Source organism: Lissotriton vulgaris, chromosome 12, assembly GCF_964263255.1.
Source record: "Lissotriton vulgaris chromosome 12, aLisVul1.2, whole genome shotgun sequence".
Lineage (NCBI taxonomy): Eukaryota > Metazoa > Chordata > Amphibia > Caudata > Salamandridae > Lissotriton > Lissotriton vulgaris.
Window position 1 is genome coordinate 136,144,728 of NC_141700.1, and position 21,956 is coordinate 136,166,683.

General features: G+C 44.3%; 1 protein-coding gene across 2 annotated transcripts in view; it reads left to right on the forward strand.

Annotated features, from left to right (window-relative positions):
• ATP8B2 (ATPase phospholipid transporting 8B2) overlaps positions 1-21,956 on the forward strand; it is a 470,208-nt gene that overhangs the window by 107,176 nt on the left and 341,076 nt on the right. For both annotated transcript variants that reach the window (XM_086947594.1, XM_086947593.1), the window contains 2 exons: positions 13,394-13,507; positions 15,664-15,762. In XM_086947594.1, coding sequence (XP_086803720.1) covers positions 13,394-13,507; positions 15,664-15,762 — 213 coding nt within the window. The remainder of the gene's footprint in view (positions 1-13,393; positions 13,508-15,663; positions 15,763-21,956) is intronic.

Sequence of the window (21,956 nt, forward strand, 5' to 3'; positions counted from 1 at the left end):
TGGAATGGCGGTAAGGAATATTACAAATCAGCCTGGCTGCTGAGTTCTGCACAGTCTGAAGGCGATTAATGAGATACGCCGGGGCTCCTATGAACAGACTATTTGCGTAGTACAAGTGGGACGTAATTAGGGCATGAACTACCGTCCTCCGTGAATCAAGTGGGAGGAAAGGGATGATTTTTTTGATCATTCGAAGCTTTCCAAAACAAGATGCTGAGACTTTATTGATTTGGGTTTTGCAGGATAAAGCTGTATCGAATTGGAAACCCAAATTACGGGCAGCTTGGACTGGTTCCGGGGGAGGGTTGAGTTCAGACGGCCACCAAACATTAGCGGGAATTGAAAATTTCTGATTAAAAATAGGACCTCCGTCTTATCAGTGTTCAGTTTTAAATTGTTGGAGGACATCCAGGAGGCGATGTTCACCAGGCAGTGGCGAAAATTAGCCATGGAGCTATCAGAGTGGTCTTTAAAAGAAAACACAAGCTGAGTATCATCAGCGTAGAAGACCACTCTGAAGCCCCAGGATTCGACTACTTTCGCTAACGGCCTCAGATACACATTAAAGAAAAGAGGGCTGAGTGCAGAGCCCTGCGGGACCCCCCATGTCAGTGGTTTCTCCGTGGAGACAAACGGCCTAAGGAAGACCTGTTGAGTTCTGTCAGTCAAGAAGGATTTCACCCAAGCCAGCGGGATCCCTCCTATGCCCACCTCACGAAGACGATCCAACAGGATATCGTGCGAGATAGTGTCGAATGCTGCGGATAGGTCGAGGAGGACCAGCATGGCCTCCTCTCCCCTATCCACACGCTCACGAATTGACTCCGAAACTTCCAGTAGGGCTGACTCTGTGCTGAAGTCTGGCCTGAATCCTGACTGGGTGTCATGTAGCAACTGGTTGTATTCTAGGTATTCAGACAGTTGCTCCTGTATAGCCTTCTCCCAAAACTTCTGCTGGCTTGGGGAGAAGTGAGATAGGCCGATAGTTACTGAAGCATAGTGGATCAGCATCAGCTTTTTTTAGAATCTGTAACAACATCGCATGTTTCCACAGAGAGGGGAAAAGGCCAGATTGTAGAGAGGTATTCCACATTTCTAACAAAGGATTAATCAGTAGCAGGGCTATATCACTTAGTCTGAGCCAGGGCCGGATCGAGCGGGGAGCCTGATTTACATTTTAGGAGCAGAGACAGAGCATATTCTTTTGTCAAGGGTTTAAATGAAGTAAACACTTCAGCATAAGTAGTATCATTATCTGCAGTTACCTTTGTACTGTTCTGATGGATAGTTGCGGTAATGTTAGCAATTTTCTCATAAGAAAAATCCGACAATCCATCCCAAAGCACTTGACTTGAAGCAGCGGAGCACGCCAAGGCATGGGGGTTCGCAAACTCTTTAACAATGTTAAAGAGGGTTTTAGTTGAATTTTTCGCCATTTTTATTTTTTCTGCAAAGTGATCTTTCATAATGCTACGTTTGAGTTTGTGGAACTCGTTGGGAGCCGATCTGTAGAGAATTTTGGCCGCCGGGTTGTACGTACGGCGCCAGACACGCTCCAGTTTTTTATATCTGCTTCTGTTCTCCCGTAGTTCCGCTGCGAACCAGGGAGTTGAAGGTTTAGATCTTAGGGAGGTAAGGTTCTGCATTGGCACAATTTGCTCAATGGTGGCAGAAAGATCATTATTAAATTTGGAAATTTCCGCATTAAGGTCCCCAGACAATGGGTCAAATCTACTCCTATATGTTTGTTCCAAAGCCTAGCATGTGACCTTATGCCATTTTCTGCCCTGTTCTCTGATTTTGGATACCACATTGGGCGGTCGAGGTGAAGTCACTTCAAACGGGATCAAAAAGTGGTCAGACCACATGAGAGGCAAAGAAGGAAGCACCTTAAGGTCGGCTCAATTGGAAAAGATCAGATCAAGGGTGTGTCCTCCTGAATGTGTAGGACCCCTGACCCATTGGGCCAGATTCAAACTTTGCATAGAATCTAAAAGATTATTGGCACGTGAGCAGCTGCTAACATCGACATGATGGTTAAAATCTCCTAATACGGTAAAATGGGGATGTTGAAGAGACAGGTCTGCAATTGCCGCCAGCAAAGAGGCCAAGGCGGATGGAGGGGTTCCAGGAGGGTTATACACAAGGACACCCGAAAATATGGCAAAGGAGGCGTCTAAGATGGAAAAGTATAATGCCTTTATGGACCCTACATCAGGAATTTTCCTGGTCGTGATCGTTAAATGAGATTGTAGAATGACAGCAATTCCACCGCCAGATTTTAGGCCTTCACGGTTAATGCCTATTAATCGATAGCCCGGGGGAATCGCAAGGGAGATGTCTGGATTAGAAGAGTCCTTAATCCACGTCTCTGTGAGAAAGAGTAGATCCCAGGCCTTCAATGAGAGCAACAACCATATGTCACTTGAGTGACACGGCAGGGAACGACAGTTCAATAGGCCTGCCGTGTAAGTTTTTATTAGTATGGGAGTAGTAGGGAGATTTACTAGGGAGCGAGGGCTTTTTTTTTTGGCGGTCAAGGAGAAGGTGCAATTGTTACATTTAAAGTGGGGGAAACAGGGCACCGCAAATTTGCACCGTACCTGAGGAGTGCAGGCCCCCTTGTTCATTGCCATGAGTTGGGATCTGGACCAGGGTTGCCTCAGAGTGGAGTGGAAACTGGCAGCGTGGCTGGCCCTAGGCGCGGACGGGCGCAGACGGGCTTGCCTTTGGCGCGGCATCGGCGCGCCCGCTGCGGGACGTGAAGATCATGGGCTTAAGAAGCCTAGCCCGCCAACCCCGGACTCCACCCACGAACCAGGAAGTGAGGGAAATCTCAAAAGAACGCCCCTGCTACCCTCCACATCAATCAGGCAGCGCCTGCGGTGGAACGGGGTAGGGGGAAAATGTCAGCAGGTAGGTACAGTGCAGATTTTAAACATTAGTGCACAACAAAGCGTGAATTTAAAATTGGTTGACAAACCTAAATTGTTTGTCGACAGCTAAACTTTCATGAGAACTCTATGTATTAGGGCAAACACGAGGGAAGGCATAAGACTTCAGGGAGTTCCAAGGTTGGAGAAGACCGTCCACTGTAAATGCTAGAGGATCTGGTCTCCAACTGAAGTAGCGACTTATCTGAAAGGAAAGTCTGCTTGCAAAAAGATCTATTTCTAAAGGTCCCCACAGATTTGAGATTTTCTGGAATACTGAAGGATTCAATTTCCAATTGCTGGAGTCTCTTAGGAACCTCGAATTCCAGTCTGCTCTCGTGTTTAGATGGCCCAGGATATATTCCGCTCTCAGAGATATCTTGTGACTCCAATAGAAATACCAAATCTTTTCTGCTAGGTCCGGTAGAGGTTTCGATCTTGCTCCCCCTAGACGATTGATATATGAAACGGCTGAGAAATTGTCTAGTTTGATCAGAACTACATTGTTTTTGAGGACAGACTTGAAGCTCATTAGGGCATTCAAGCATGCTAACATCTCCAGAGAATTTATGTGAAGGTTTAGTTCTTCTTTTGACCATTTTTCCCCAGTTTCCATCTTTCCAAGTCTGGCACCCCAGCCTAAATTGCTCGCGTCTCATTCCAAAGTAAAATCCGGGGTATTCCCGAATATTGCTTTTCCATTCCAACTGTCTAAATTGTTGCACCACCATAGAAGATCCTCCCGAGCATCCTGGGACAGGGGAACTACATCTGAGTACCAAAGACCCTTATTCAGACCTGAAGCCTTTAGTCTTTGTAAGGCTCTGTAATGAAGTGGGCCTGGAGAGATAGCTTGAATGGACGAAGATAAAAGACCCACTATTCTTGCTAGTTCCCTTAAACTTACCTGGTCCTTGGATAAAACATAAGAAACTTCTTTTTTTATTTTTGATAGTTTCTTCTTGGGAAGTTGTAATTGGATTAGGGGTGTGTTCACCTGAAAGCCTAGAAATTCTAGGTTCTGTGAAGGTGTCATAATGGATTTTTCCACATTGATGATAAAGCCAAGACTCTCCAAGAGATGTTCAGTCCATTTCATGTGGGTCAGGAGTTCCTCTTTGTTCTGAGACATCAGTAAAATATCCTCCAGATAGATAATAAGGCGAACTCCTCTTCTCCTTAAAGAGGAGACTACAGGCCTCATCACCTTGGTGAAACACCAAGGGGGCTGAAGATAGACCAAAGGGGAGACATTGGAATTGGTAGGTTATGTTTCTCCAAATGAATCTCCGGTATTTCTGAGAATGTGGATCCATAGGAATTGTGAAATATGCATCTTTAAGATCGAGTTTTATGAGCCAATCTATTTCTTGGAGAAGATCCCTCAGAAGATGTATACCCTCCATTTTGAAATGTCTGTATACGAGGAAAGAGTTCAATTTTTTCAGATTTATTACAGGGCGCCAACAACCCTTTTCTTTTTTCATCACCAAAAAGATTGTGCTCACAAAGCCCAGACCAGAGTTTTGAACAATGCGAATCGCACCTTTTTGTAACACTTGATCCACCTCTGCATCTACCAAACTTGATTGTTCTTTGTCTAGGGAAAGCTCCCTGGGTTGTAAGGTTTGAAAGGGAATGGAAATGAAGTCTATCTTGAACCCTCTCACAGTTTCTAGCACCCAAGCATTGTTTGTTATAGAAGACCAAATGTGACTGAAAAGGGAGAGTCTTCCCCGTACCTTTAGGAGGGAAGAACCAGGAAGAATAATTCTTACCTTGTCCCTGATTTTGGAGTCTTCCACGACTGTTTCCGCCTCTGTTTCAATACTTGCAGCCTCGTTGGGGGGAGAAATTGTTCTTTCCCCTGTAGTTCCTTGAATAGCCATGTTGGTTTTGGTAGTATGATCTGTTATAACCGCGGCCGACAGCCGATCCTCCCCTGCCGACCCTTCCAAAAAATCTTCCGCCAAACATGCGCCTCATATTTGTCTGGGCTTTATTAAAGGCGGGGAAAGTCGATACGTATTTCCCAAGGGTTTGATGAAGGTCTCTCCGAAGAGAAAACCATTCGGGTCTCCTTGGACGTCTTTGTTGGCCAAATCTCCTAACTTGGGATTCATACGCATCAGAATCGCTCTTCTCCTCTCTGAGGTAAGATTTGCATTTGCGTTTCAAAATAGGCAGATGGCACGTTGGCTCCAACCTCTAAGAAGCTCAGTGTCAACTGGAGTCCCATGCATAGAGGCCTCTTCAGGCATGTCAAGGATCCTAGCCAGAGGACCAAGGGTATCTAAAAGTTTGTCTTGACACTGCTTAAGGCAGTGTTCCAGACTTTGCGAGGATCTCTCCCAGTTTTAAACAAAAAAGTAAAAAGTTCAGGTTCAAGATTGGGAGTTGTGCTCGCTTTGTCATCCAATAAGGGTCTTGGGCATTCAGATTTCATAAGATTACGTGAATCCTTTTCAAGTGGTTTCCTAATCCAGGCTTTAATAAATTGAGAGACGTGGTCCAATGGCCACCACTCCGAACCTCTAGGTTGGGTGATCTTAGAGGGATTAAACATCTCATTTCCTGATGGGTCTTTAATAGTGCTAGAATTATTAGTAGACTGAGCCCGGTATTCATCAAGGAGGTCGTCCTCAAATTTTTCTTGAGTGTCAAAGATATACTCATCAGCCTCCTCGTCCAAATCTAATGGGGACAGGTAATCGTCATCATCATTGATGAGCTCAATTGTGCTGCGATGGACACCCAGTCTCTGTGTGCCGCGAGGGGCATCTGTACTTTTTGCGCCATTAAGGCCGCTCGATCTTTTTGTGCCGCGAGGGACCCCCATGTCATTTGTAGCGCAAAGGCTACCAATAGGTAAAACCTTGTCGCTGGTCCCCCGTGGGATAATTTGAGGCTCAACGTGTTTAGTCTTTTTAACTGCCTTGCCGCCCTTAGAGGGAAGAGTATCCACCTCATCATCTGATGAAAAAGCTGATGGTTCATCTGGGATGTCTCTTTTCCTTTTACAAAGTGCTGCTTCCACAGTTTCTTTGAGGGAGCACTTCAATTGCCTTTCAAAGAGGTTCACAAGGGAGGCCTGAGTAAGGGGGGTCTCATTAATAGACGAGGAGTCCTCTTGAGACATAATGTAACAAGAGTATAATATCAAAAATATAGGATTAAAGATATATCTCCCACAACCCCCCCCCCCCCCCCCCCCCCCACTTTTTTTTTGTGGGTAATATTATCCAAAATATATGAATAAAAATATATATCTCCCCTTTTTTAAAATTTTTCTTTTTAGGTAACTTGAAAGAGTTCAAACGCTAAACATGGAAGCGCTATTGGTATTAAAATAATATATATAAAGTTACCAGGGGGCAAATGGGCAGCCAGAGATCGTTAGCGCAGTGTTTCCTCGATGAAAAAGCAGAACAGGCAGTTAAATGAGCGCTGCACGTCCCCATGGAAATGCATTGCGCGAGAACTAGACCGTGGGCCTGCTTACTTTGAAAATTTGTTTTGCGGGTCCCAAAAAAGAGCTTCGAGCTCTCATTTATGCAGAGCGGGTCACCTCCGTGTAAAGGGAGGGACCCGGAAGCAGACCGCAGACCCCGGAGCGCGTCTGAAGAGACGCTTCGTGTACGCCCGGTATCCTTAATTAAAAAGGGGGCACCGAAGCGTGTTGAAAAGAGGTCGGGTAGGAGAAACTGAGCTCCGAAGGAAAAGGAGGCTAAACCGGAGCTCCGAGGAAAAGAATAGCACTAATCAAATAGCGTTATCGGGGAAAGCACAGGAAAAGGCGATCGGAGCAAGTACCTCACAGGTCGCGAAGTCTAAAAGGGAGAAGATTGGAAAAAAGGGGGGTGACCCGACCATAAATTGGAAGGGTGTCCAAAAGGTAGGAAAAGAAACTTACCTTCTCAAGATGAACCACAAAAGGGTCACAATATAAAAACATAATGTAAATATTATAGAAAAGGATATAAGATCATAACACAAAACTCTGAACAGCCTCAAACTTAATTGTAGTTCATAGAATAATGTCAAAGCATATAAAAAACTGTCTAAAACGTTATAAATTCAGGAAGTCATGAGAGACAAGAAGAAGTTGTACTTAACTGTCCATGGGCCGCGAATAAAAGAGGAAGATAGCTGGTTGCCATGGCGCTTTGTTGTTACTATGGAATGTTCTTTTATGATGTATCTTGTTAAACTTTAAAGGGCTGCATGTCCTGGGAAGCAATAAAAGTTATTGCATAATGCAACCTCCGGTCTTGTAATTAAATATTACCTTATCCTCTAGTCAAATACTGAGGCTTTAGGTAAGCAATTTACAAGAAAATGTAGTGGGCTAAACCTGATCAATAAATTATTGATGGATCTTCTAACTATTTCCATCTTTTAAAGAAAGTACTGACTACCAATTTCAACCTGACCATGGCAGTTCCTGCAGATGCATATTTAGAGTGTAATAGGGGAAGATGTGGGGGGCCTAGGAAAGCGGTGGCATCCAGTTACCCATCCAAGTATATATGAAGCAAAAAACCCATTATGATTTACTAGGGGATTATAACTCTTAAACTATATTACAAATCTTTTGGAAGCCTAAAGAAGAGCAGAGGAAATGTTCTGTAAAATTGATTTATCTTTGTATCAAACCACTAGAACAATAGGGATTATTGAAATCCTATTGTGTTTAGTAGTCCTCAATATCTTTCATATCCTAGGGCAGTGGTTGCCTTTGCCAATGGGTTGCCCTTAAATACATTGAAAAGTCACTTGTAGGTAAGATGTATTTTTGTTTTCACAGAATATACTTTATTGGAGGTGGCTCTCCTGAGGAAGACATTTCTATGCCGAAACGCATGTTTAGACATCTTGGAAACCACCATTCAATTCTTGAAATCTATGAAATTATATTGTGCTAATCAGTAATTTTTTGTGCATCTTGGGTCAGACATTCAATCATTTTAGGATGCTGACAATGTATTACACTTATACAAAGAATTTCTTAGTATTAAGTATGAATGCACGGATGAATGAATGCAGTCAGTCGTTTAGCTCCTCTTCTGCGAACTTACAAAATGTCTTTATGAATATATATATCGCAATAAATATATATTTTTTTTCTATCCCTATTGTCACTACTCTTACATTATTTAATTAATTTTGTTCAGATTATTTATGTAGTAGCCTTAGGAATTTTACAGCATGTATCTCCCTGCCTAGGTGTACTTCTCACTAGTTTCAGGGGACCCCTCATTTTAACAGACTTTTAGGACCTTCTTTTTTGAAGTTTGAAAGCGTGCTGGACCTACGTTAGTTCAGCTTCTCTGCAAGTCAGGAAAAAGTGCTGGTGACTGAGAGCTGTTCACCATCTTCGAACCAAGAAGGAGTTCATTGGAAGCAAAATCCTCATGCAAAATGTAAACTACTTTTCTATAATCCCATTTGTGTCTCTGGCTTCCTGATGCAAGCTGTAAAAACCTAACAGTTACCTAACTGTACAACCACACATTGGTAACATAACTGGAAGTACAGGTATCCAGTAAAGTCACAAATTCAATTCAAGTTTACTCAAGGCAAAACCGTTTCAAATCGTATTCCTTAGAAACCTTCCAAGTTGTTATTCCAAATTCCGGACTCCATTTTAATCTGTATTGATATACCCACTTCAATATCTCAGTATTAGTTTACAAAAAAACAAAGAAACCGTTGATGCTGTCAACCTGCAATAAATCCTATGTTATCCAAGAACATTGGGTATGCCGCCCAGCTTCAGATTAGAAAAGATTCAGACATTTTTAGGTCTCGGCTAACGTAAGACTGCGCACATGTGCAGTCTCGCTTGCGAGACTTAATGACTTGGAGTGAGTTTCATTAGCGAGGTTAAGCCCGCCCCTCTTTTCCATTGGCTGGCGTTCATGCTAAACGGTGTTCAGCCATTGGAAAAGAGGTCCTAGTGACGTACTTCTTTCTCTTTTAGCCCCGTCCTTTTCAGACTGGCTTCCTTGACTTACATGTGTGATAAAAGGTTTCTTATCTTCTTTATGGGGCGAAACAGATGGCCCCATAAAGAAGATAATAAACCTTTTTCCACACACTTAAGTCAGGCCAAGCCCGTCCGGGCGGTTCTAAAAGAGGAAAGTGTACGTCATGCCGAGTGCTTGTAGTATCAAGCGCTTGTTTACATGCTCTGAGGTCTCCGCTTTACTCTTCCCTGCTGCGCGTGTCGCTGCTTCGTCTTGTTGTTTAGTGAGTTTATTAATATAAATGCTGTTCAAACAAGTTATTGCTGCTCGTGTTTCTAGGCCTTAACAAGCGCTTGTTTACATGCTCGGAGGTCTCAGCTTTACTCTTCCCTGCTGGGCGTGTCGCCGCTTCGTCTTGTTGTTTAGTGAGTTTATTAATACAATGCTGTTCAAACAAGTTATTGCTGCTCGTGTTTATAGGCCTTAAGTTGGAAACGATTCACCCACCAGACCTCGCAATGTACAAAGGTGGAAATCCTTCCGCAGCTCTGTGAAATAAGTGTGTAGCGCTGCATTGTGTAGCGCTGTATTGTCAGACCCAGTTGTGCGGTGAGGGCGGGGCCCGTGTCCTGCTCTGTGCTAGGACTCTACACCCCACCCCGCTCACGCCGGCCTGCAGAAACTAGCTGGGTTCAATGGAAGCGCACAACAAAGGGGCGGGGGAGGGGGCTCCACGTATGTTAAGTTTTATAAAAAGGTATAATTGGGTGTTGTCATGGAAGCCCCGCGTGCCTTAAACTGTGTGCGCGGAGCTGGCGCAGAGAACAAAACAGCCAACAGTTTTCAAGTCTATAAAGCATTGTGCATTGGTCCTCCCCCCTCCTGCGACCCGTCTTCGCGCCCCTCCCCCAGCACCCCGAGAGCCACTGAGCCGAGATGAAACACAATAATGGAGTCACTCAGCTGAATGTTGTTGTATATGGTGTAGTGAACAGTACCCAGGCGAAGCTAACTGGTTGGTTTACGTATCTCTCCCCCCCTGACAGAGCGAGGCCCTCCGTGCAAGCCGCTCCTGCTCCACAGAGAGGGGCCTAGACCATGAGATTGTTAACATGCTTTAGTCTCCCAGGACCCTGCCTCTCTCTTTCGGGTGCCCGGAGGGATACAAAAGTTGTGCAACCGGTAGAGAGAGGGCCTCTGTCACAGAGACCTAGCCAGGGCTGGAGAGAGTTTGCACTAAGCACCCATTTGTTCCGGGGTATAAGCCTGTTTTTAAGCATTGTGATGTGTTGTATTTCAACTTTTGTGTAACGCTCCAAACTGCTAACGAGGCAGACAAGCATTGACAACTGGGAACCGTTTCAGAAGTACAGTGAACGGTGTTGGATGCATTATACCTACATGGGAAAGGGTGGATGACCTTTAAAGGTGTGCTCTAAGCATGGTGTGGTGCTGCACATATGAATACACTGTCGCAGAGTTTGTGAGCGAATAGGCCTAGCAACATTTATCTACTACATTTGTATGCATTATAGTCCTCATCTTCTGTTTAGAATGTCGGTAAGAGCCATTTTAACGCCCCCTAGTACTGGAGGTGATTGTCAATACTCCTTATTTGAGTGGGCTTGGAGTGTCCGAGTTTGTGTGTGTGGCTCTGTGTGTGTGTGTGGCTCTGTGTGTGTGTGTGTGGCTCTGTGTGTGTGTGTGTGGCTCTGTGTGTGTGGCTCTGTGTGTGGCTCTGTGTGTGTGGCTCTGTGTGTGTGTGTGGCTCTGTGTGTGTGTGTGTGTGGCTCTGTGTGTGTGTGTGGCTCTGTGTGTGTGTGTGTGTGGCTTTGTGTGTGTGTGTTTGGCTCTGTGTGTGTGTTTGGCTCTGTGTGTGTGGCTCTGTTTGTGTGTGTGGCTCTGTTTGTGTGTGTGGCTCTGTTTGTGTGTGTGGCTCTGTGTGTGTGTGTGTGTGTGTGGCTCTGTGTGTGTGTGTGTGTTTGGCTCCGTGTGTGTGGCTCTGTGTGTGTGGCTCTGTGTGTGTGGCTCTGTGTGTGTGGCTCTGTGTGTGTGGCTCTGTGTGTGTGGCTCTGTGTGTGTGGCTCTGTGTGTGTGGCTCTGTGTGTGTGGCTCTGTGTGTGTGGCTCTGTGTGTGTGGCTCTGTGTGTGGCTCTGTGTGTGGCTCTGGCTCTGTGTGTGGCTCTGTGTGTGTGTGGCTCTGTTTGTGTGTGTGTGGCTCTGTTTGTGTGTGTGTGGCTCTGTTTGTGTGTGTGTGGCTCTGTGTGTGTGTGTGTGTGGCTCTGTTTGTGTGTGTGGCTTTGTGTGTGTGTAGCTCTGTTTGTGTGTGTGGATTTGTGTGTGTGTGGCTTTGTGTGTGTGTGGCTCTGTGTGTGTGGCTCTGTGTGTGTGGCTCTGTGTGTGTGGCTCTGTGTGTGTGGCTCTGTGTGTGTGGCTCTGTGTGTGTGGCTCTGTGTGTGGCTCTGTGTGTGGCTCTGTGTGTGGCTCTGTGTGTGTGTGGCTCTGTTTGTGTGTGTGTGGCTCTGTTTGTGTGTGTGTGGCTCTGTTTGTGTGTGTGTGGCTCTGTTTGTGTGTGTGTGGCTCTGTGTGTGTGTGTGTGTGGCTCTGTTTGTGTGTGTGGCTTTGTGTGTGTGTAGCTCTGTTTGTGTGTGTGGATTTGTGTGTGTGTGGCTTTGTGTGTGTGTGGCTCTGTGTGTTTGTGGCTCTGTGTGTTTAGCTCTGTGTGTGACTCTGTGTGTGGCTCTGGCTCTGTGTGTGTGCGTGACTCTGTGTGTGGCTCTGGCTCTGTGTGTGGCTCTGTGTGTGTGTGTGTGTGGCTCTGTGTGTGTGTGTGGCTCTGTGTGTGTGGCTCTGTGTGTGTGGCTCTGTGTGTGTGGCTCTGTGTGTGTGGCTCTGTGTGTGTGGCTCTGTGTGTGTGGCTCTGTGTGTGTGTGGCTCTGTGTGTGTGTGTGGCTCTGTGTGTGTGTGTGTGGCTCTGTGTGTGTGTGTGGCTCTGTGTGTGTGTGTGGCTCTGTGTGTGTGTGTGTGGCTCTGTGTGTGTGTGTGTCTGTGTGTGTGTGTGGCTCTCTATGAGTGTATGGCTCTCTATGTGTGTGTGGCTCTCTATGTGTGTGTGGCTCTCTATGTGTGTGTGGCTCTCTATGTGTGTGTGGCTCTCTCTGTGTGTGTGTGGCTCTCTATGTGTGTGTGGCTCTCTATGTGTGTGTGGCTCTCTATGTGTGTGTGGCTCTCTCTGTGTGTGTGTGGCTCTCTCTGTGTGTGTGTGGCTCTCTCTGTGTGTGTGTGTGGCTCTGTGTGTGTGTGTGTGTGTGTGTGGCTCTGTGTGTGTGGCTCTGTGTGTGTGGCTCTGTGTGTGTGGCTCTGTGTGTGTGTGGCTGTGTGTGTGTGTGTGGCTCTGTGTGTGTGTGTGTGGCTCTGTGTGTGTGTGTGGCTCTGTGTGTGTGTGTGTGGCTCTGTGTGTGTGTGTGTCTGTGTGTGTGTGTGGCTCTCTATGAGTGTATGGCTCTCTATGTGTGTGTGGCTCTCTATGTGTGTGTGGCTCTCTATGTGTGTGTGGCTCTCTCTGTGTGTGTGTGGCTCTCTCTGTGTGTGTGTGGCTCTCTCTGTGTGTGTGTGTGGCTCTGTGTGTGTGTGTGTGGCTCTCTGTGTGTGTGTGTGGCTCTGTGTGTGTGTGTGTGGCTCTCTGTGTGTGTGGCTGTGTGTGTGTGTGTGTGTGTGGCTCTCTGTGTGTGTGTGGCTCTCTGTGTGTGTGTGTGTGTGGCTCTCTATGTGTGTGTGACTCTCTATGTGTGTATGGCTCTGTGTGTGTGGCTCTGTGTGCGCAATAGGTCTAGCATTTGCAAGAGATTAAGCTATTGGCATTGTAAATGACAATGCCATTTATTTATCTGTTTTCAAAACCAACACATAAATAAAAATGTTGTCGGTAACCATGCCAATAGCTCTAACTTTTGTAAAGGCGAGACTGTTGCATTGTAAATGCTTGTTTTTGTTTTCCATTGTGGGAAGAGCAAGCATCACAGAAACATTCCTTTTCTTCATCATGAAACAAATCCAAGTTAAAACATACAGGGACTTAGTCTGCTGCAAAAGGCTGCACGCAATCGAACAGCTCCCTGACCGGTTTTATTTGGATTGTAACCTGTAAACTGTGTTTATATACCATGATCTCTGCAAAACAACTTAACCCACTTATCTTATATAAAATTCAAACTTTTAACACATCTATTCTCTTAGCTTTGTTACAAAAGATTATACTCCGATGTCTCTATCAAGTGCAATAATTGTCTAAGATATTACACCAGAATTGATACCCTTACATTTGCTAGATAGACATAGATCTCTGCAGCAGATGCCTTGATCCTTAAGATATCTTACAATTGTGTCTCTGATCCAGAATAGCTTCACGGGCACATTTTTCTCTTGTCAGTGTCTTTAAGAGCAAAGTGAAGGTTTGTATGTGCAAATCATTTCCCTCTCTTTATCCTTTAGAGCAACTGTATTAAGACATCGAAGTACAATGTCATCACCTTCTTGCCCATCAACCTCTTCGAGCAATTCCAGGAAGTTGCCAACACCTACTTCCTGTTTCTTCTCATCCTGCAGGTAGGTGAACAGATGTAGTGGCCATGTATGGAGTATATTTGGGATAGATGGTTTCAAAGAGACAGTGTGATGGCAGGCAGCAGAGAGCAGTGCTCAAGATAGAACAATGAAGACTATTAAGTATCAAATAGAAAAAGTATGGTGGCAAATAGAACTAGAAACGGGAATAATGGCAAATGACTGGACTGGATAGCAGTGAAAAGTGAAAAAAACATATAAGGAAGAGGGCAGGAATGAGTACATCTGTCAGGAAATGTTTGAAGTGACATGGCTATAGAAGAGTAGTCGTTGAGATTAAAATTAACCTGAAAGTGATGGAGGGAAATTAGAGGCCAACTGGCATTTGGTATATTTAAAGGGTAAAGCTGTTGGGAAACAGCCACTCTTAAAGTAAGAAGATGTGTTTTGGTAATTCGGATTCCCATTTCTGTTGCTTACGAGATAAAGATTTGCTTTGGTTCCGCTTGAGGATTTTATATATGTGTGACACTAGGTGTCCTACCTTGGATAGGTGACACAAGAGGGCAGCGATAGAGGGGCAGGAACCCGATAGGTTTATTTTTGTAAGCCCTACTTTAAGCTGAAGGAATTTGTAGAAATCCAAGTTAGTAAGATTGAACCGGTTTTGTACGGTTGAGAATGGCAGCTGGGAGGCGTTTTCAAAAACGTCTTGCACTAGGTTAATGCCTTTGCATGACCACTCTGGCCAGTAGAATGGGGAAACATCAATTTTGAGTGCATGATTATACCATAGTGAAGATAAGGTAGGGCTTACAAAAATAAACCTATCGGGTTCCCGCCCCTCTATCGCTGCCCTCTTGTCACCTATCCAAGGTAGGACACTTAGTGTTACACATATATAAAATCCTTATGCCGAACCAAAGCAAATATTTATCTCGCAACCAACAGAAATGAGAATCTGAACCTATCAAAATAAACATTGCAGTTAACTGGCCCGCTATTAACAATTCTCCTTTTTCACATAAAATCTCACCAATATTATCACCAGCTAAATTCATGAAAATTAACAGGACTTGCTGGATTACCGCAAAACTCTTCAAGGTCGGTCTTAATAAAACCCCATATGCTGGTGCTGCGACAAACATGAGGGCTTCCTTGAACTCGTGCTATTCAGCTGCCCACTCCTTCAAGCCTATTGGACTAAGGTTTTTGATTACATCGCTTACACATTAAAGATTCTTCCCATAATAGAGTTCTTGTACATCTTACTGGGCCCTTTGGATCCCCATCTCAGAAGCGCCAATGACCAGTTCCTCTTGGATTTAATGCTCACTCTAGCTTGCAAACGAATCCTATCCAACTGGAAAAACTTCATAGCGGTCTCCTTCGCCAAATGGCAGGAATGGCTTTCCTGAGGGGTGCTCCCCAAATTTCCCCATGGAGGGCCTTACAACACTCAATCTGGCAGACACTTGATACAAAGGGCTTTACTTACAAACCGCCATGAACCATTTCTGCTCCTCCTCAATATCTCCTTATGATGTGTATACTCCTTCAGTACATCTCAATGCCCCTCGTCGCTAGACCACACAAAGTCTATCACTAACACCCCTGAATACTTGTGAGACAAATCCTTTCTATTCACCCCTGTGCATTCCGTAGGGTCATAGTTGACAAGGTGTATCCTTCTGCCTATTTTTATTCTACACACCCCTAATCATCAAGAGTATAACGCTGCTGTTAGGTAAGCATGGTATATAATCGGTATACATGATTCTACAGCTAAGACCATATGTAATATACAATCAGGTTATACTGTCAGGATATGCATCCTGTATGTTCTAGAATTGTGTCTATGCTTTATATTCAATGCATTATACTGTTCTCATCTTATGCTCAGCCTACATCCCCTTCTCTATGATGTAGCCGTCCTTTCCGACTGTATATTTATTTTGTTTACCACTGTCTACCTCTGTCTGTAAATGTTTAATAAAATACTTTGAACTAAAAAAAAGATGTTATGCGTTGTTCGGTTGCATACAGAAAAAATTAGGCTATAAATAATCCAAGATTAGTGTATTTTTTGCTTTCCCACTTCTGTTTAGGGTTGAGAACCTGAATCTTTGTGTTGAAGATGGTGGGGGCGAGGAGATGAAGACCTTTGTTGATATCTCACTCTTCTTGCCCTTTTGTAGCTCATCCCACAGATCTCTTCCTTATCCTGGTTCACCACCATTGTGCCTTTGGTTCTTGTGCTCACCATCACAGCTGTTAAAGATGCAACAGACGATTATGTGAGTAAAACAGTGTCTGTTACTTTTCACGGGTCTAATGGCAACATGGAGCCCTTCAGGTTGACTCTGCCTCATTGTTGCTGTCTTCTGTCCTCCCTTTTCTGTTTGTCTTACACGTTGTCCTCTTTACTAGCCACCTTACATATAACTTGAAGGAAGATGAAAAGTTGGACCATCAAGTTTGAAGATATTTTTGTATGTTCCTTAGAAGCAGACTAAATATGATCAACAGCTTTAGATTTCTTAGTGTAGAGTTTTACATTCCTGTGTCTAGCCTAAGCTTTTGTAACGTAAAAGCTTTTCTTTGTTTAGCTCTTCTGCTAATTGACTGTTGTATACATTCATAACATCTACGAAAATTGAGTTTTCTAATGCTGCTGAGTCCATATACCACCTCCTGGTTCATGTCATATTCTGTAAATTAGAATGCTATCTATTGAAAAAAATATTTTTCTCATACTATGAATATCCTCTGTTTGTTCTTTTACTGAAATGAAGGTGTGTACAAAACCATATACCTGTGGCTCTACAGGCTCCCGTGGTGCAGGAAACCCTATTCTCAACAAATCTGTGAAGAAGAAAGTGTCCATCTTCACTGCCTTGCTTCTGAATAAAGAAGCACAGGCATGAGAAGATTAGGGAACAGAAAAAAAATATTATTATAAATACTATCCCATGGCAGCGTTATTCTTCACTATAAAGTTCTGCTAGAATTTACCAAAGTGGGGTAACTTAGAGACTTTGGCTGACTTTCTCTCTTTTCGAAGGAGCTGAGGTATTTCTGTTCTAGATTTTGGAAGTTGAAAAAGCTGCTTTACTTTAAAGTTACAACAGTCAGTGCAGTCAATGATCAGTATGCATATGCAGAAATCTTATACAAACAACCTCCTTACATTTGGTCACACGGAACAAGTCCTTAGACTTGTCCCGTGGATAATGAAGTCGTAGGGAAATGTAGAAAGGATGTTTGTTGCCCTACTCCTTAACTCCTACAAGGACTTGGACATCAAGCCCTTGTTGAAGTTGGGTGAAGGTAGCCTGTTTCAAGGCGGGTGAAGAGAGCGTATGTCTCAAACAGTGGTCAATTTCTTATACTTAAGCACTTGGAAGTATCTGAAAGATGACTTGCAGTCCTTTGTAACTGCTAAATTAATAAATGCGTTTTGAATATAATCTTGAAAAATACACCTTGTTTTTCTTTTAGTTCCTCCAAAATTAGCACATACTCTTCTTTAGCTAAAAAAAAAGCTATCCCTCTTGAGAGCTATTTAGCTAGTGCTGCTACATGAAGAGAAAGATGTGTGGTTTTAACCTTGTGCATCGTCGTCCTCAAAAGACGACAAGCATCTGGCCTTTCTAAGACCTTTATGACATGAACGTGAACTTGAAGCTATTTCTCCTAGTGGACATAATTAATCTTCTCAGTTGCTTACTGATCTGGGGATGTCTCATTCAAGGGGACTGATTTACGTTTGTAGATGGTTATTTTTATTTACTCATTAAGACGGAGTGTTGGCAGTGCATATACCTCCATTTCATACTTCAGTCCACTCTAAGGTTGTCGATGAAGGGAAAGTGCTTTCGGCAGTGGTTTTCCTTCACTGCTTGCTGGCAGAGTACATTCCTGTACAGCTGCTTCAGGGGTTGCCTAATAGATGCACAGTCCCTAGCAGACGCATTCAAAAGCTGCAGTTCAAGTGAGACACTTGCCTTAGCTTAGATTTTCCCTCGAAGATTGAGAGGTAGCAGTTAGCTGTTTGCCAAAGGTTAGATGTTATTGGGATGCTGCTCTATCCTTACATGAAAACCGGTATCTTACGCCAGATAGAACAGAGGCACAGAAGCAAATGATCGTTCATTTCATATCCAGGCCACCAGAGGCCTTCGGACCTAGTTTCCCTCAAATATTGGTTGGTTTCCATGAGCTGGTCTGAAATGGGCATGTCTGAAAATGTAAACGACTGATAATTAATGTGGAGTGTAAATTCATGGCTTACCCAGAACGCAATAGTGTTTAGACACTATTTCTTGCGGTGATATGTCTTCTTCACCTCTTATGAAATTTCCACTGCATGCTTTCTGACTGCATTAAAGCCATGTTTAATTTGAACTTGAGGAAGGGGGCACAATTCTGTTCTTTGTATCAGCTGATCAGCTGTGGGACTGGGTGCTCCAATCAACATGTTCACTCTGACCTCCCAGCTGAAGGGGGCAAAAATCCAGTTAGACACCCGAAGGAGGTGTTACTGTGCTAAGCATGAATGGCAGCTACATGCTTAACCATTCAGTCCATATGACATAGAACAGAACACAATCACAATTGCCTACAAATCGCTAACACTCTCCGGGCTTGTAGCAGGGAATAATTAGTAGAAGAAGCTTTTCGTTGGACTCTGAGGAGATTTCTCAACGCTTCTCCACCAACCCCTCTGATTTACAGGACAAAAATTCAAGAGTTTTAACAGCCTTCATATGATCCTCTTTTATACATTTTAGACAACATAGATTAAGTTTTCAGATCAGATTCTGACCTCCCATTGGGACCGCCTTCGGGTTGCTGTTCTTGTGTTGTATAGGTGAAGGGCTGATTCCCCATCCCTCATTATCACTGCAGAGTTTTAGAGCCTAGTCCTAGAGAAAGTATCATGCATTTATTTGAAAATGTAAAACATTTTTTATTTGAGCTACTATGAAGGGTGCCACACAGAGTCAGTATAACAGCAAATGGTTTGACTTTTGGTACTGGGATCTGGAAAATCGCTGAAATCCTAGATCTAGTCTTGACTTGCATGACTGAGCATGAAGACTCTAGATTCAGTGTAGAATCATGAACGTCTTCCTTCATACTTTAAAAAAATATTAATGTTTATTGTATTTGTACATTACAAAATGTTGTCAATATTTCAATCACCAATGGAGTCACTCAGAGTACAAAGGTAGCTTGTGCAGTAAGCGGTACCCTTAATAACACTAAAATTGGACGTGGACCAAGGGAATATGGTAAAGGGACACTTTGATGGTCATGCAGGTTAGAAGGAGATGCCCGCAGCAGGTAATGACGAGGGGAAACGGTGTGAGGTACGCAGCTGGTAGCCGTAAATTAGAGCCCAGAAGTCGGAGGGGCAAGAAGGAAGAGCTGACGCAGTATACTGGTCTATCGTTACTTGGCAGTATGTTACATCTTGGAGCTAGCGCTGTATTGACGGGACTTGCTTCCGCATCCAAACCATGGAAAACCAGTGTCAATCCAGTACCAGTAGCAGAAATGCAAGGGGCCAGCAAGGGTATTGGAGAGCGGAAGTTTCATCCATAATGGTTCTCTGGGGTCAATGGTATGAGCTGGATGACCAGGATATTTAAAAGAGCCTGTAATATTTCATGCCAGATAAAGGCCAGGCGTGGACAGTGCCACAACATGTGCATGAATTCAGCTTTGATGAGGTCTCATTTGCTCCATGCACTATCACTGTGGCCGGAGTGTAATAATATTGATGGAAATATTTAAACTGTATTAGCTTATGCTTATAGTTTAATGGAGTGTTTTTAACTTGTGAACAGCTGTAGGATCATGTCTTGTCTGTAAGTGAGCAACCAAAAAAAGCCACCCATCTGTGCCACAGGTATTGTGTCTATCTTGGATGGTAGATAATTGAGCTATAAATATGAAATTATGTCCAATGTCTGCCCCTTCAATATCAGGTGTGAGTTGCAGTTTCTGGCGGTGCATCGCGGACCGTGGGAATGACTGCATAGAACGCAGACTGTAGCCCGAGATAACAGAAGGGAGCGAGGGTGCTTATTCTCAAACATGTCTACAACCGTGAGGAAAACCATCTTTTGGAGAGGTTCTTTTATGCCTCACCTGTGAGTGTTAGCATGGGATTGCCTGTCAGCAGAAGCAGTGGCGAGTCTGGATTAGATTGATGTAAACCGTGTGAAAGATCCCCCCAAAGCTCAACAATTGAGGACTAGAACATCCACATCCCGCAGTTTAGCTTGTGGTGTCGGGTAGTGCGTACGAGCGGTAGCCCGTTTAGCCTGAATATGGGTGGGAGTGATCTGCATCGGGAGCCAGTATTTTAAGTAGTGAGCTTGCTCTAGCAGATAATAAGCACGGAATGCAGGCAGCGTGAGGCCACTCGACTGTGGGGGCCATACAAGAATTTCCCAAAGTATTCTAGACGTACCTCCTTTCCAGATTAGCAGTGATAAAGCCTGCTTCAGTTGTTTGAAGAAATCTAGAGGGAACTGGACAGGAAGGTTAGGGAATAGGTACAAAAACTTAAGAAGCACCACCATCTTAATTAATGAGATCTTCCCCAGAAGAGACAGAGGAAGCTGTTCCCTCTGCTCAATTTTAGCCGTGACTGTCACCAGGGCACTCCCAAAATTACCATAAATCAAGTTATCATAGTCTCGGGAGACCAGGATCCTGAGGTACTGTACACCATTGGGCTCCATTTTAAAGGATACTCCAGTGTAGGCGCCGTCCTCCATGAGTGGAAGTATCTTAGAACAGTTAATGGAGAGGCCAGAGTATCCCCCGAATCTGGCAACTTCTCGAACAGCAGGTGCAAGGTTATCATTTGGGTGCTGTATATATTTAAAATGATGTCCGCGTATAGGGAGCAGACCAGGAATTGGTTGACAAGGAACAACCCTCTGTGTGGGTGAAACTCCTGTATATAGCAGGCTAGTGGCTTTGTGACCAATGTGAAGATCAGTGGGGGACAGAGGGCAACCCTGACTGGTGCCTCTACCAATTGTGAGTGAGGTTGAGTAGAGATTATTCCCACAGACTCTGGCTTTGAAGCCGTGTATATTCCATTAAGCAACAGAAAGTACTTGCCAAGACCAAGTCTGCAAAGCATTTCCACCATAAATGGCCAGTCTAAAGAATCTAACGCTGTCTCTGCATCAAGCACAACTGCGATTGATAGTGTCTGGGGGTCAACGCTATGGAAAAAAGCCATTATCATGGTAAAATTCAAAGAGTTAGAGCTCTGTGAGATAAAACCGGACTGGTGAGGCAGCAAAACGAATTGCATTATGGGCTGGAGCATCTTAGTGAAGATCTTGGGGAATATCTTGTTGTCTGTGTATAGTAGCGAAAGAGGTCTGTACAAGGTGATCTCAGATGAATCCTTTTTGGTTTTCGGGGGAGAACCGTAATAATGGCCTCCATAGTACAGTTTTGAAGGGACTTTTGCTGATTGCCTCACTGTACATAGCAAGGAGACCTGGACAGGGGAACCGCATAGGATTTATAGAAATAGGCTGGAAGGTCATCAGACCCTGGAGCTTTACCACTGGGGAGGCCCTGAATAGTGCCCTTGATGGCCTTGATTGTGATTAAGGAATTTAGGATTTGCTTGGCTTCCCCATCTAGCCACCCCGTAGCAAGCTGGTCCAGATATACACAGAGATTGGAATACTCTATGCATTCTGGAAGCATACAGACGCTCGTAATAGCTTGCAATTTGCGAAGTATTAAAAGGCGATCAGAGCAGACATCCCGTGACTCACAGGCAATTGCGATGACACCCGTGTGCCCACGCTCACTGCCAGCAATCTGAGCTTGGGTCCTACCCAGCTGATTGCTCTGCCCAGATGCTTGCACTCTGGCTGTCTGCCACAGATAAATAAATCTCATACTAACTCTCCTCCCTATATTCCTCCAGCGTGTCGTGTAGTTGCTACAAAAGCACTGTATCTTTTGTGCCCTGATAATCATTCTCCAGACGTTTGAGTTCTCTGAAAACGAGAGAGGCAGGATTAGATGGGTTTAAGGATACCAGTTGTGAGAGAGTATTATTCACCGGGGAGTGAAACGCGACGTGTTCTGGTTGAAGAGAATGAAGGACTCTGCAAGCATCCACCAGGTTGTAAAGTTGCGTAATGTGGGTAAGAGCTACGCTGTTGCGCTGTCCCTGGCAGCGGACCTCTTAAGATCTGTTTTGCACCGGGATGAGGATAAGATTAAAGTCACCTCCTAGATAGTGGGCCACTCATGATACTTGGCTCATATCTGCACAACTGTGTCAAAAAAGGCAGGGTAGACCACATTTGGGCCATACACATTAATCAACAGCAACTGATTCCCGTTAAGCTTGCCAACTAGTGCTACCAGTCTGCCTTCAATATCAGTGACTCGGTCTAACCAAATTCAATTTCCAAATTAAAATGACTACCCA